The sequence below is a fragment of the Morone saxatilis genome, unplaced genomic scaffold, assembly GCF_004916995.1.
Source record: "Morone saxatilis isolate NCDOM2014 unplaced genomic scaffold, NCSU_SB_2.0 Contig3, whole genome shotgun sequence".
Taxonomy (NCBI): domain Eukaryota; kingdom Metazoa; phylum Chordata; class Actinopteri; family Moronidae; genus Morone; species Morone saxatilis.
The window spans coordinates 7,787,688-7,803,070 of record NW_023339873.1 but is presented as its reverse complement, the minus strand read 5'-3'; the positions used below and the strand labels follow the sequence as shown (position 1 = coordinate 7,803,070).

The 15,383-nt window shown below is 38.7% G+C and overlaps 2 protein-coding genes across 3 annotated transcripts in view; one reads left to right on the top strand and one right to left on the bottom strand.

Moving 5' to 3' along the window:
* Positions 1 to 5,001, top strand: part of slc1a8b (solute carrier family 1 member 8b) — an 8,817-nt gene extending 3,816 nt beyond the window's left edge. Inside the window, exons 4-11 of the mRNA XM_035674224.1 lie at positions 1,328 to 1,370; positions 1,488 to 1,701; positions 2,561 to 2,660; positions 3,580 to 3,813; positions 3,975 to 4,169; positions 4,272 to 4,406; positions 4,513 to 4,663; positions 4,855 to 5,001. Of these exons, the coding sequence (XP_035530117.1) occupies positions 1,328 to 1,370; positions 1,488 to 1,701; positions 2,561 to 2,660; positions 3,580 to 3,813; positions 3,975 to 4,169; positions 4,272 to 4,406; positions 4,513 to 4,663; positions 4,855 to 5,001 (1,219 nt within the window). The remainder of the gene's footprint in view (positions 1 to 1,327; positions 1,371 to 1,487; positions 1,702 to 2,560; positions 2,661 to 3,579; positions 3,814 to 3,974; positions 4,170 to 4,271; positions 4,407 to 4,512; positions 4,664 to 4,854) is intronic.
* A 1,388-nt stretch (positions 5,002 to 6,389) lies between these two features.
* The window catches only part of elavl1a (ELAV like RNA binding protein 1a), a 10,348-nt gene continuing 1,354 nt past the window's right edge, over positions 6,390 to 15,383 (bottom strand). Inside the window, exons 2-7 of one of the 2 annotated variants that reach the window (XM_035673877.1) lie at positions 14,792 to 14,851; positions 12,074 to 12,266; positions 11,451 to 11,554; positions 10,646 to 10,808; positions 10,290 to 10,515; positions 6,390 to 9,473 (exon numbers count right to left, since the gene is read on the bottom strand). In XM_035673877.1, the coding sequence (XP_035529770.1) occupies positions 9,149 to 9,473; positions 10,290 to 10,515; positions 10,646 to 10,808; positions 11,451 to 11,554; positions 12,074 to 12,266; positions 14,792 to 14,827 (1,047 nt within the window). In that variant the 5' untranslated portion in view covers positions 14,828 to 14,851 and the 3' untranslated portion in view covers positions 6,390 to 9,148. The remainder of the gene's footprint in view (positions 9,474 to 10,289; positions 10,516 to 10,645; positions 10,809 to 11,450; positions 11,555 to 12,073; positions 12,267 to 14,791; positions 14,852 to 15,383) is intronic. The other variant, XM_035673878.1, reaches the window with a different exon arrangement.

Sequence of the window (15,383 nt, the reverse complement as noted above, 5' to 3'; positions counted from 1 at the left end):
GAACAGGAAGCTCCCTAATCACAAAATCTCAAGACATCAGTTGTATCCTGTGAGCTGACGTTATCAAAACAAAACAATGGCAAGTCAGAAATCATGAAATTCTCAGCGAGTAAAAGTCTTTTTGTCAGAAGCATTTCAACATTAGATGGAAGAAAATGTGCTTGAGGCTGCTAAATTCTTCTTCAGTACAAATTTGTATTTTTCTATGACTTATTCAGCCATTTGTATTTTGTTTAACATGTAGCATAAAGGGAATTATATCTGAATTTCATTATAGAACCCTGCATTGTAAATGACAATAAAATAACCTTGAATCCTGAAGATCAGATAAGATTGTTACAGTATCACTCCTACGCAGTAGGTTGGCTAAGAATAGGGGAGAATTGTGATCTGTTAAGCCTGCACTTTACCAGAAGGTGTGATGTTACGCTCGGTAAGATAGAGCCTGCAGTCTGATGTGTGTGTGCTCAGGCTTACTGCAGGGCCATTCACGCCAGAGATCCACTAATACCTTCTTCTAAAACCCTTATTTTTGTGACCTGTGGCTGGTGTGCCGCTGCGAGCCAAAGATCAGGTGTTAATTTCAGTCCTCTTACGTGTTTGACAAGCTTTGTGGCTGAGTTCAGTGTCATTGACGTACGCTGTATAAATACAGTCCTAGCACATGATGCTGGCTGTTCCGCCTTGATAACATGTGAGAGCCTTTCTAAGTGTATCCCCTGGTTTAGTTGTTGTTGTTGTTTTTTTGTTGCTCATCTTGTGTTTTGTGTAAAATAGTAAAAATGAACACTGATCCAGGAACAGAGGTCAGACTATTCATAATTTGACTTAATTACACCAGCCAGTATTCAGATCATTTACTTAAGTAAAAGCAGCAAATGTTATTAATGTACAAAAAATAATAATAACCAGACAAATGAGCCTGAAGCATCAAAAGTAAAAGTAGTCCATGCAGACAAATACAGTAAGTGTTGTACTTTTATATTATTAAATTATATTATGCATAAACTTGTACGTAGCAGCTGCTCACAGGAAGTTAATTTAGCTATTATATTCTGTCTGGAAATCTGGAAAAACAATCAATCAAACAGCAGCTGAGAAAACAATGTCCATTTAGTAGTGGCTTTGGTCTACAACTCCATGAAACAGTTAGTAAATTAACCTTGTGGTAAGAATATTTTATCCACTACTGTTTTCAAGGTCAAAAATGACTTTTGACCCTCATAATAAAAACATATACAAAGATTTCCAGCTCTCTACATGAACAGAACAATAGTTGTGAAACATACATGATCTGATATATTTGTCTTTTTGTTGTATTTTACAGGAACATGATCCCGTCAAATCTAATTGAAGCAACTTTTCAGCAGGTGAGTTGACAGATGGAGGAAACTCAATATGGATTGTACATTACAGTTCATTCATTTAACGTTCAATATCCACATATTAACAACTTGGTGTGGTTGTTCTCTTTCATCTCATTCCAGTATCGAACAGACCTGGTTCCTATTGTGCAGAGTTCTGATGGAAAAGAGTCTCAGGCCAACTATGTATATGTCATGCCCGACTACCACAACCCTCAACTGGGCCACCCAGTCTTCCTGGAGATCACTCCTGCTCCAGACATCAAGTATAAAATCGTCCCCAGTACCAGCAAGGGCATGAACGTACTGGGGATTGTCATCTTCTCGGCCACCATGGGTAAGACATCCACACAGCTCATTATATCACAAAAAATCTAAATCCTTATTTATTTAAGTATATTCCTCAAGGTACTACTTTCTAATAAAACTCTTTAAAGAGTTTATAAATTGTAACTAATGGCTTTATTGATTGTTATTAAATCTTAACAGGTTGTGAAAAATCCCCTGATAGCTAGGTGTTTACGTTGTTCCAACATGGCTCTTTAATTCATCAAGACTTTCAAACTTTTTTCTAGAACAAGCTAATTATTTTATTAGAACGTGATAAATAACTTTTTTAACGACCAGTGGCGGAAGAAGTATTCATTCTTTACTTAAGTAAAAGTACAAATGTTTTTTCAGTAAAATATACCGTACTAGTTTCTGCATAAAAATGACCTCTGCAATTGATATATAACATGGGACTGTTTCCGATGCATCAAATTGTGTTAAAAGGTTAAGTTCTGCTTTACAAATTTGTACATTTTTTGAACTGTTCTCTAATTATGAAATGTTGGATAATTTCACCTTATTGGGTCTTAAGAGGAGAAATGGTGGAACTCAACCAACTCATAGACATTATAAACATGACAAAAGGCCTAACTATAGACACTAAACTAGACACTGATTTTTTGTTAGGGGCTCAAAAAACTTGGAATTCTTTAACAGCAGATGTTGTTGTTTATTTTACTGAAATGTAATGGAGAATAAATATAAGGTGCCAGAAATAGAATTACTCTATATAGGTGTATATCTTATCTATAAAGCATTAGTAAATTATTTATTCACCATTAATTAAGTTTAGTTACAATTTGCAAACCTTTTATCAGGGGTGACTTGTACAAAAAAGCACAAATGAATGTACTGTTTGTTCACAGGTCTGCTGCTGGGGAAGATGGGAGAACGTGGAGCACCGCTGGTCAACGTGTGCCAGTGCATCAACGAGTGTGTTATGAAGATCATCAACGCTGCCATGTGGTAAGATTTAACTCTCACACACACTTTTTGAAAACACTATTGGAGAAAAATACTATTCGGTCACGCACATATATCCAAAAACAGGCACCTTTTAGAGCCAGATTATATCTAAAAATAAATCTCAGCGTCATTGAAGTGTCCTTACTGCTTCTCAAGGGAGCTGTTGTGTCGACTTTGAGATGGATTACATTCGTGTGAACGGCGCACAGGGGCTCTTTCATAAATGAGATTAGTGCTGAATAATCGCAAATGGTGGACACTTGCGAAAAGATTGTGGCCACGTGAACATTACACTCACATGTGATATTTGAACATCTCATTCCAAAGTCGTGGGTTTTAATCTGCTGCTGTAACAGTCTCCTCTCCGGAGCCTGGCTGAGTGGATTTGCTCACACTCAGCCACAAAAGCATTAATGAGGTTGGGCACTGATGCTGGGGCCAGATAAGGCTCACTGTCGGCACTACCATTAATCCCAAAGGTGTTGAATGGGGTTGAGGTCAGTCAAATTCTTCCACACCAAGATTGAAAAAACTTTTACTCAAGTTAAGGTCTTTTCCCAAACATGTTGTCATAAAGTTTCAAGGTTCAGAGGTTTTTATGAGTTACACGCTCATGCAATGTGTGCACGTGTCATAATGAATAAGAGTAACTAAATATTTTAAAAAGAATTGGAAGCACACACATTATATTATATTATATATTATTGTATACTGTTGCATTAACATGTCCCTTACTGGTACTAAGGCACCCAACCCAAACAATAAAAAACAGCTCCACACCAAAACAAAAATATGTGCACTAGGTCTATATATAGTTTTTAGCCACATAGTGTAAATAAATGCATCACAGGCTAATAAAACAATGTCTTTGTAGAGTAAAGCTCCATGTTTGAACCTTTTGACCCTCTTCTCCCTGCAGGTACTTCCCCTTCGGCATTGTGTTCCTTGTGGCAGGGAAGATCCTGGACATGCACGACCCGGCCCACCTGGGAGAGAAGCTGGGCATGTACTTCATCACAGTCCTGTCTGGTTTGTTTGTGCACGGCCTCATCCTGCTGCCTCTCTTCTTCTATTTCTTCACTCGCAAAAATCCGTTCCCCTATATCAGAGGGCTGCTGCAGGCTCTTGTCATCGCACTGGCCACGTCATCCAGGTAAGAGGAGACGATGATAGCTCGTTGTCTTGGTTTTCTCTATTTCAATCTTAAAAATATGTAGTCTAAGGACATCCTACCAGTTCTGATTGATCATATTTTTAAAGAAGCCCATTGAGTACCCAGACCTGACCATTTCCTCCTGTTCTCTTCCTCTGCAGCTCGGCCACATTGCCAATCACCATGAAGTGTCTCCTGGAGAACTGTGGTGTGGACCGGCAGATCGCTCGCTTCGTGCTCCCAGTGGGAGCTACCATTAACATGGATGGCACAGCCCTGTACGAGGCAGTGGCGGCCATCTTTATCGCTCAGGTCAATGAGTATGACTTGGACTTCGGCCAGCTGGTCACTATTAGGTGAGAATTTAAAACTGAGCTCATTAGCCTGCCATTATAGGTTCTCTGTATAGAAAACCTATGTATTTTACATCCATAACATCTCGACTCTTGTCTCACCAGTATTACAGCAACGGCAGCCAGCATTGGGGCAGCTGGGATACCTCAAGCAGGTCTGGTTACCATGGTGATTGTCCTGACCTCTGTGGGATTACCGCCTGCTGACATCTCGCTGATTGTGGCCATCGATTGGGTTCTGTAAGTCCCACAAAAATGATTACACTATCTACAGTAGAGCATCAGTGGGTCACATAGGGCCTTTTGGGGCAACGTGTAAATAATTTTTTTTACATCTCATTCTCAGTGATCGGTTCCGGACGATGATCAACGTTCTTGGTGATGCCTTAGCTGCTGGGATTATGGCTCATTTATGTAAAAAGGACTTTGAGAGAGCTGCCACTGCTCGTACAGGCACTCCCACACCTTCTGCCAATAACGGAGGTGGCCCCCAAAGGGTAAGGAGGACAGTAGCTAAATCATTAGTAAGAAGCGGATACAGAAAATAATTTTCTGGGCTTTCGATTAGGCCATGATACTAGAAATATAGAAGTTTTTAACCATGTTTTAATGCAATTCTAGAAAAATCCAATCTCTGAGAACTGCTTTTACTTAACTAACTGTATTGTTGGTGATTTGTTCCCTACAGAGAGACACAGTCATCTCCTTTGGTAATCAGAGCGTGGCGATGTCTGATGCTCCTCTCATTGCACACCGCTGTGATTACGTGTTTGAGGTGGATGGAGACAACGTGCTGGAAAGACCTGTGGCCTGCTACAACCTCTGCCAAGTCTAAGACACATTTATAGGATGGACAGCAAGGGAAACTGCCTTGTACAGCCCTCATAGATTGACCTCTTGGGACCAAAGGGACCATCATCTGAGGCCTGGAAAGACCAAGTTTTGTTAGTTGTATATGAGACCAATAATCAAGTATATTGTGGTGTCAGGGTTTAGCGGTGGAAATGGATTTTGCCTGTGCCATGTTGAAAACAAAAAGACCTTCATTAATTGATGTACTGTACGCTTCCATTCAGTTTAGACAGAAGTTTCACATGTACCCAGTTTTTAAACAGACACTGAATGCACCTGCAGACATGATAATGACATGCATTAGATAGTGGATTCAGTGGAGATTCATAGTAGGGCTGTTAAAAGTTTGATTGCAGGTTTAGACTTAAGTCAAGGTTTTGAGTTGCCTTAACATGATCTCAGTTTTGACAATAATTCTGAGAACTTGAAAGACTTGAAAGTACAGAGAAACAGATAAATGACGAGCAAATTCATTTTGTGAATGAAGTAAACCTTTATGTTAGATAACGGATTTATGGATAGATATTGAAGAAACGCTAATATACGAGTATGAATATTTACATGATGCTGATTAGATCATTTGTTTTTATACCTATGCTTTTAATTTTGTGTTCCATTTTTTCTAATAAAAAAACTGTTGTATTCCATGCTGTTTTTTTAATCTATACACACACTTTTGGTATAACATTTACACAATTATATATATAATTAAAGTTGAATAATATAGGAGGAAAGTAATTACACAAGTTAAATTTGTGAGGCTGATCCTTTTTATATTTCCTACCACAATGATGTGTAAAAAGTACTAAAAATAGTGAGCAGGATATCATAAAGTTAAGAATGTTCAGCTTTTGTGCAAGTGGCACGTCAAAGAGTTGGTTCAGGACATCTTATTGGTAACTTTAAGACATGTTTTCTATTAATAAGCTTAAAGAGTGTCTTTAGATGAAAAACGCACACAGACAATAAAAGTGCTGCAGGAAACTTACTCAGAGTTGATGGTGGTCTAGTACAGTAAATATACTGTATATGCAGACATGTCTCCCCCATCTGGTCTCAGAAGGTAATAACTGGGCCAATACCACGTGAGCAGCTGAAGGACAGGTGACATTACAAGATGGATAATCCATCTTCCTGTACCCACAACACAGATGCTACAAAATCATGTTTTGTTGCTTTTGTGTTCTGTCAGTTAAATTATGTTTGTGCTTGTTATCATGTTGAGTAAAACAGGAATACTGTCACCTTACAATAATGCTAAACTTAAACAAGTAAAACAATGATATAACATTCACATGTGCATACATTAAACAGGTTGTCAAGAAAATCACTTACAGCAAATCCACAATAAGCATCTGAAGAGACTTTTAATTCTTTCAACTTTGAAAAGCCACCATATTTTTATTGAAATGATCCAATGTTAGAAGACATTTAATGAACTTCAACTTAGTGTCCTTCAAAAACCAATAAAAATAAAAATCAATCATTAAAAACACTCCAATAAAGTAACAAGTATGACTGCATACATTGTCAAATAAATATCTGCGCCTCCTCGGATGTAAAATACACCATTTCCACTTATAAATTAAGGCGGAATGCAGTTTATTCTGACTGCCCCTTAAAACAAATTCACTTGCATCTTTCATGCAATTCCAACTAGACTGCTGAGAAAACTAAGCAGTAACATAAAACGTCAGTAGAAAAAAAGAAATTATAAAAAAAGATGACAGTCCAAGACTACAACAACTTTCTATTACTTGCTTTGAGCAAGTCAGGAAATATTGCACAAAGTTAAGGATTGTGACACAAAAATAACATGGAAATACTAAATCAAAAGCACTTTTAAGACCAAAATCTGAAGCATGTGATGGGAATACTCCTTTCAGAGGGGGCACACTGGGGATTGAAGAGGCATTTAATGAAGCTATTGTTGGAAAGAAAACTGATTTTAAAACTGAAATCTAAAAAGTGTGAGCAGGTACTGTTCCTAACAATCATTTGCTACTTTTAACTATCACCAACAGCTCCTCTGTTGAATTTGTGGTCAGATTAAATCAAAAACAATTACCAATGCTAATGCTCCAACTACCTTGTAGAACAAGAATCTACCAAAATTCATTAAAAGATGAGCTGTGATATGCCAATGATCTTTTCTAACTGGATGATATAAGAAGTGTTTTACTGAGCAAGTCAATGCAAAACCCTCAATAGTTAAAGCAATCCCCAATTAGGCAAAGATCAGAGCAATGAGTTTGGGTGTAAAGGCCTGTGTCTGCAAGTGAACAGCGTATACTTATGTGCTGTGTTGAAATATCAAAACACTGTAGACGCACAACAAATCTGATTGAGTTGAAAAATCGGATTTAATCTAAATGTAAATCAGCCGGGTATCAAAATGCAGGTTTACTGAGCCAGATCATTAATACGGTTGGGTCAATAAATAAGCCTGACATTCGACTCTGCTGAACGACCGTACCTAAAGGGCCAACATACAGCTTCAGCTTGCCAATTCCGTTGCTCCTCAGTGGTTCAAACTCATCTGGCTATCTCAGAAAAGTTGCTTCATGAAATGTCTGCTGGACCGTCACTTCCCTTGAAATGTCTGCGTACAGGTTAAATAACCTTATCTCAACTAACATTGGTCCACATATGGTTATAATTTAAGCCTGTCTCAGATGTTTAAAACCCTGCAGTGGAAACACTTTTTGTAACAGCCTGTTTTTTGCTTGAGCAGGGATCTTTTATGAGCAGTGCAGATTTGGTTCTTGAAAAATAATAGAACAAAACTCCAAATCAAATCTAAAAAGGTAAATAAAAAAAGAAACAAACCAAACAAAACTTTCAGCAAAAAGAAATAAAATTTAATGGTTTATGCTCAAAGTGAAACAACCAAAACAAAAGAAAGGAAGAAAAGAAAGCAACTCTAAACCGTTAACAAAGGCCATTAATTTATCTCCAAACTTGAGATAAGCACTCGTTAAAACAAGTTTGTAACTTACAGTTTAACAACAAAAATCTATGCTTTCAGAAAGAAAAAAAAATAAAATGTTTTAAACAAAAAGAAAATAACTCAAATAAAAGAGAAAACAGAATAGCAAACTGAGCGAAAGTGATGTTGCTCTCAGTCTGCATTAATAACCTTAGTACCTCTTCAAAAAAACAAAAAGATCCAATAAAAGGTGTAAATTTACCTTTTTGAAAATCTGCTCAGAAAACTCTTCTGGGATTACAGGATCAAATCTCTCCCTGCCTTTGGTCCATTTTAATTCCCTACTCATTGACTGGGGTTCATATTCAACAGGACTCTCCTGAAATACAACTCGTAATAAAAAGACACTTTACACAGGGATAACAAAAAACGAAAACATTCCCCTCCAGAGCTTGTCATGTTTAAAACCGTTAACCTGGAAGGAGGGTGAACAAAAAAAAAAAAAAAATCAGATTAACATCAAAAAGACTGATATTCATGGTAACCTAAAACAGATTGGTTAAAAGTGCTTTGCTCTTAGATTAACTCAAGACAGTGAGTGGTATTGTAGGTCTATGTGTCCACTGGATGATCATTTAAGGCATCTATATCTACTTATGACAAGGACCCAGACCCAGAGCGTAGCTTTTTCAGAAAACACTAACAACCACTGGCTACGAGCAAAATATTGTTTTTCCCCTTCTTTAGACTAAATCATCTACTAAGGTGTCGACACTTTGAGAACAATCTGCAGGGCTTTCCTTGCGCTCCGTATTTTCAGTGCACTGCTAAGGACCGTTTTCCGGCTTCCTTTATCTTGTCCCAACAGTTATACATGCAACATATAAGACAATATTTTAGCTTTTTAGATAATTTTAGGTTATCTTGGGGGTATCATGGGATTATGCCTTCTCCATTTCCTCCCTAAAAATTAAAACTACCATGTGTCCTCAAGCCCCAAGCAGGAGTATAAAGATGAAAAAAAAAACAAAAAAAAACACTCTTTTAGACAAGTACAAAGGTGCAGAAGAGTGAACATCTCATTTAACTCTGAATACACTAAAACCCAAACATATGTGTCAGACAAACTCCTGCTCTCTACAATAAAAGCCTGGCACAGGTCATTTCCATCTCTCCTCTACACCCGATTGTCCAGCTCTCTCTACTTGTGGCCCTTGCTGGTCTTAAAGGACACTTGCAGTATCTTGTCTCCGAGCCGGTAGCCGTTCAGGCTGGCGATGGCCATGGCCGCCTCCTCGTAGTTCGTCATGGTAACGAAGCCGAAGCCCTTGCACTTGTTGGTGTTGAAGTCTCGGATCACCTTGACATTGGTGACCGCGCCGAAGGGGCCGAACATCTGCCAAAGGATACTCTCGTCGGCATCCTGGCCCAGGTTGTAGATGAAGATGCACCAGCCCGAGGTGGAGTTCCCGGGGACGCTGACGCCTCCCATGCTGCCCATGTGATCAACAGCCATGGGAGAGAACCTGGAAATGAGAATATGTGGAGTACCCGAAGTGAAAGCCTGTCACAACCACAGCAGTTTCTTGAAGAATATATAATGACCTGCAACTAATTATTATAGAATTATAATAATAATAGAATTATTATATTATAATTTTTTTTTTTTTATGTTCGCCACACTCTCCCAAAGCTCAAGTTGATATATTCAAATGTGTTGTTTTGTTCGACCAACAGTCCAAAAATCAAAGATATTCCATTAACTATCACAAGACTAAGAAAAACAGCAAATTTGAGAGGCTCAAAGCAGACTTTTTACAACAAAATGAACCCATTATTTGTTTTGTTTTTTACATGTACTTCTGTGATATGAATTAGAACTCTAAATTACTAAAAAAATACATTCCTATGTCCGCCATGCTTAAATTTGTTTAATTATTTATTTATTTATTTTTAAATCAACATCTAAGTTGTTTCTTTCCACGAAGATTGCTCTGGGTGTCCAACTGAAAAATGCAATTTAGACTTTGGCACAATAACCAACAAGGCTTTCCTGCTGTAGTATAATTACAGCGGCCTGAGGGCAAGATCAGCTTCTTTGTGTTTCAGATTTGAATGACGTGTTTGCTGTTTTTCTAAGTCAACATATGTCCCTTAGTGTTATGTACACTGACTCTGTAGATAACTGAGGGTTATTAGTTATCAAAAGACTAAAAGCAGAAAGAGCAATGGCAACCATACTATACTGGTGACCAGACACATTGACTTATTACATTGCTTACGAAAAAGGAAACATGGCTTAAAGTAAGTCAGATACTGTAAACGTTCAAAACTGGTCTTACCTAAACCGCTGTGCCTGGTGGTGTAAGGGCCCCCCGAAGCGCCGGGACTGGTTGTGGTAGAGCTGCGAGATGAGCTGCGTGTTCTTCGCCTGGTTTGGGTTGGCAGCGAATTTCACCGTGATAGGCTCAGCCGCTCCAGGTGGTTTCTGGCCATTCAGGTGTTTGACTGCTTCCTCCGCCTCTGCCCGCTTGTCAAACCGGATGAAAGCCACCCCCCGGGACCCACCTATGTACAACACAGCAGCTGGTGACCGCCTGTTCTGATACAAGCAGCGTGGCTACTACTTTTTTTTGTCTTTTTGTCAAACAAAGACTGTTACTTGAGAGAATTTTTGAAAAGCAAGGAAGTCATTCACCTGTCGTACCTGTGGCCTGATCAACAAGTACACGAGAATTAATGATGTGTCCATAACGTGAGAACATGTCCTCTACATCCTTCTGGGTCATGGACTTTGGCAGGCCGCTGATATATAGGTTGGCATCCTTTATTGTATCAGAGCTGGGGCGCGCGTATGAAACCTGGCAACAGGGAGCAACAATTGTCTGATTAAAACTCTAGTGATACTCATGTACAAAACAAAGTAACCAAAAAAACTATCAAAGTACAAATACTAGTTTAATTCTATCAAACTGTTTGAAATTGTAACATTTCTTTTGGATTTACAATGGCAATTATAATTAGGTGTTTTATAAGTTACGATCATCAACTCCTTCATCTGAAAGGGTTTGTCTATTCATTAAAAAAAGCAACACTTTTGAACTAAAAAGTTACAAAAATAAATGAAATGATCTGATAAGCAAACTGTCATCTAAGTGGTTTAAAAAGTATCAAGTCTTTGGTCTGAGCAAAATGAGTGGAGTCAGAAGCATAAAAGAACACTACAGCAACAAAAAAATGAAATCAAACTGATCAAAGGGGTACTTTTTTTTTAAGGAATTAAATACATGAAATACATTGAATTTGACAGAATGTGTCAAATAAAATTAAAGTCAAACTCAACAGACATGTCAGATAGGGCAGTAAGTGAGCTGTAAAAAGCAGTATCACTTCCTCGGGCTGACATGTACTAGCTAGTTAGCGGACAGCACAGGAGCCACAGGAGTGTTATATGACATGACATCTTTGGTTTGAGAATTGTAGAACACCTTATTGCACGTTACCTTGATAGTTTTGGACTGTAGCCTTAGTCCATTCAGTGTACTGATAGCTCTGTCTGCATCACTAGGGTTAAGATAGTTAACAAATCCGTACCCTAAACTGTGGCCTAGAGAAAAAAAAAGGAAAACAATAAAATAAAACAAAAAAACGTTGTATAGTTAAAAAAAATCTGCAAACAAATAAATATTTAAAAACAAAAACAAATCTTAACATTGCATGATAGTCTAAACAAACAAACAAACAAACAAACTGTCTACAGTTAAACAGGGCTGGACTGGTTGGAATAAATAAAACCTTTGTGGTGGTGAAAAAATCTGAACAAACTACTGACCAACTCAAGCAGGAAAACAAGTTGGGATATATTTCAAACAAAAATTACAGTATAAAAATCACAGAGGAGCCAAAACACGGGGCTTTAGTATTATCCTCCCCATAAAGACAAGGTTATTTGAAAATGAGCGAAGTCATTAAGCTGAACCACCACTGACATATTCAGGAGGTTGTAGCCACAACTTTTTTTTTTCTAAGTCTGTAACACAAATCTTTTGCCATTTAAAACAAAATCTCGTGTTAAAAGCGTCGATCTGGTCTGTCACAGGTCTTATCACTTTAGAGTGTATCATACCTGCAACTTTGTCTCGAATCAGCTTGGCAGACTCCACCTCTCCGATGCTGCTGAACAGGCTCCGCAGCTCGTCCTGCGTCATGCTCTGAGGCAGGTAGTTCACTATCAGGTTGGTCTTGGCGTCCTTCCCCTCGTCCCCTCCCATGTGGTCTTCATAACCGTTTGACATGTCATACACCTCCTGCAGGTCAGCCAGGTGGGCCGAAAAAACACAAAGCAAGGTAAGCACACGGGGCACATACAGATAGAGCTGTGACGATTGGCCGATGAACAAAAACGTCCACCGTGTGTGGACTTCGTCAGTCATTTTTAAAAGCAAAAAAGCCAAACATTTAACATTTGACAAATTGATATTTCCTCTTATGTAGGTTATGTTTGGATTTTTGACTGTTTGTGGATTAAGACAAGCAATTTGAATATGTTGGGAATCTATAATGGGGATGTTATAGATTCATGGATACAGAAAATGACCATTAAGTTCCTAAAGACTCTTCTACAAAGAAATGACAGACACTAAAGAAAAATCAATTTAAGAAAAAAAGTCCATTGACATAACCACCAGTGTGATCACGGTCCACATTGAAGAAACTCCAGATGAAACAAAACAGTTAGAAATATAACAAATCATCGTAAGCTTGTGTCCACGATCATTTAATGTCTCAAAGACCCAGCAACAACAAAAGCAAATCTATAGTTTTCTGGTATTAATTCCATTCATTCATACTAAAGGGCATTGGTGGCCAAACTTTAAAAATGGAGAACGCATGGCGTCATTGTCTTGGGGAAAATTTTGAATATCAATTTCAATGGTCTCTACAGTTTTAAGCACCCAGTACCTAGTCCTAGGGCGAGGAGTGGAGCTGTTGTGACTGGAGGGTCGGGCAATTTGAATGAAAATGAATGAATGATGATGAATGAATGAATGCGAATCAACTCAGGTATATTCAGAAAAATCCGCTGGTCGTCCTCAACAGTGTGAACCTGCTTTCTCTGGAATGACAACCTCTAACCCATCTTATTTAGCAGCAACATACTGTCAGCAAATACACTGTGATATGCGTCCAATATTTCACAGTGCTACCAATTGGGCGACATTCTCCCTCCCACATTACCGCGGCAGAGCTCTGGTCCTGCGATAAAATGGCTAACATTAACCTACAACAGACGTCGTTTAACGAGGCCATCCTGCCAACCAGCAACCCTCTCGTTTAATGCTTCAACTTGTTTTGTTTACGGCTCAACTCACGGGTGTTGACAGGGACACAATAACACACAAACTACAGCATACAGTGAGTACACGACATGTGCATGCCGTCTGGAATATTTAATTATTAAAAGATGTTCCCCGCCACCATTTCTGCTCTTTCAAAAGACGAGTCTGTTTGTGGTTACTCTCTCAAACATTAAAAAAGGGGAAATAGAATAATCAGTTGACTGGTCGACTGAATCTACTCAAAAAGCGTGAAAAGTCCCCTACTTTCCAAAGGTTCAGGAACTTATGAGTCTGCAGGACTGACTGGTCCAACACAGATACCAACTCATGTGCAGCTTCATTCATTAAAAAAAAAGAAGTACTGCAGTAAAGCTTTAGGACGAGAAGTCGACATTTCTTATTGCTTAATGTTAAAAACAATGACAATTTTTTTTTAAAAGAGCAAGAGAAAGAAAGAGGAAGAGTGTGTGTGAATGGGCGGTGAACCTGAGTTAACAAGAGAGAGAGGGAGCTGCATTGAGTGAACAAAGCAAGTAAACATGAGAAATCAAACTATTTGTTTAAGGAATCACTTACGAAAACTGAAATATATAATCATAACACTGTATATATTTCCATTCATTTGTTAGATCCAACTCAAACACCAAAATCACATGACAGTTAATACAAAAAGAAAACAAAACAACAGGACTATGTGTTGTCGTTTCCACGTGTTTCTGTTTAAATTGTGCCGCCGTTTTAAACAGTCAGCACTCTAATTTGAAGAATCTTCACGGTTCTTGAACAAAATGTACAAAAGGGACCTTTAGTTTCCAGTTTGGCTCTTCTGAGTCCATAGTTCACGGTACTTTTTGGTCAAATGGGGATAAAGTGTGTCCAAGCAGCGCAATTACCGGGTTTCACTGAGGTTCAAAGTCACACAGTGGTAACTAATTATATTACACAAGCATGTGACTGGATTTAAGCTGCAAATAGGTGTCAATGTAGTGGTTTACACTAAGCCAAGTTGGAATACCAGGCAGTATAAAGACCACACACACACGTTTTACATTTGCAAAGTAGGCAAGTAACTCTGCAGTCTAGTCTGATAATCGGGGTCTCAGATTAGTTAAGGTAACAATGTTAAGTGGCCACAACTAGAATTGTGCCTGGTTTCAAAATACTTTTTAAAAAGTGGCTACCGCTATCTGTTCAGCAGAGCGTGTCCAGGCCTGAAAATGGAACCAGTCCAGCGGTCAACCTGACAGAGGTCCATTCATGCTAGAGAAGGGTTGCGATTGTGTATTCTGGTGGGTAAGATACACCGCCTGAGAGGATGAATGAGAGTCCTGTATTAAACCAGTACACATGGACATAGCCGGTGGGAGCTGGCGCGTGTGTTTTTTTCTTTATTTCTAGTTCAACGGCATCAACAACAAAAACATCTGATTGTACTGTTAACAATCAGTTGATAAGGTCATACACGGTAGAAATGTTGGTAACGGGAGCTGAGATCTCATACTCACTTTCAAGTACTTAATGTGTCCTCGACGAACTGCCATGAAGACACTTCACTGCTCCTGAGGCTGGGTGGGGATAAGACAAAAGTCAAACAACTCGGTCAATGTGGCAGTGAGCAAGAAAAGCAAACTTGCCGCCTGCGGAACAAGAGATTAAAAAGGAAATATACGCTTAACAACCCAGATAAGATAGTGGACAGGCGGCGGAAATGTCTCATACACTACAATAAAAAGGGACTGTTTACCCAATTTCATTGCATTTCCTTTGCTGACTAGAAGCACGAGAGCTTTCCGTTCACCATCTTGCTGCACTGATGAGCCATATCTGTCGGTAGCTGGTTCTACCTCTTCTGTAATCAATTAACTGTTTATCAGGAAATTATTCTGCATGTAACTTGACAGCAAATACTGGTTTGTATGATCTGCAGTATGGACTTTTCTGGATTGTAGCTTCAGCCAGCACAGCTAAACAAGGTGGGCAGCCTCACACAATAGTCGGATTGGAAAAAAAAACCAACATAGAGAAAGAAGCCAGGTACATCCACATTTTATTTGCCCATTTTAAGGCTGTATTAAATGTCATTGACATAACCACAGT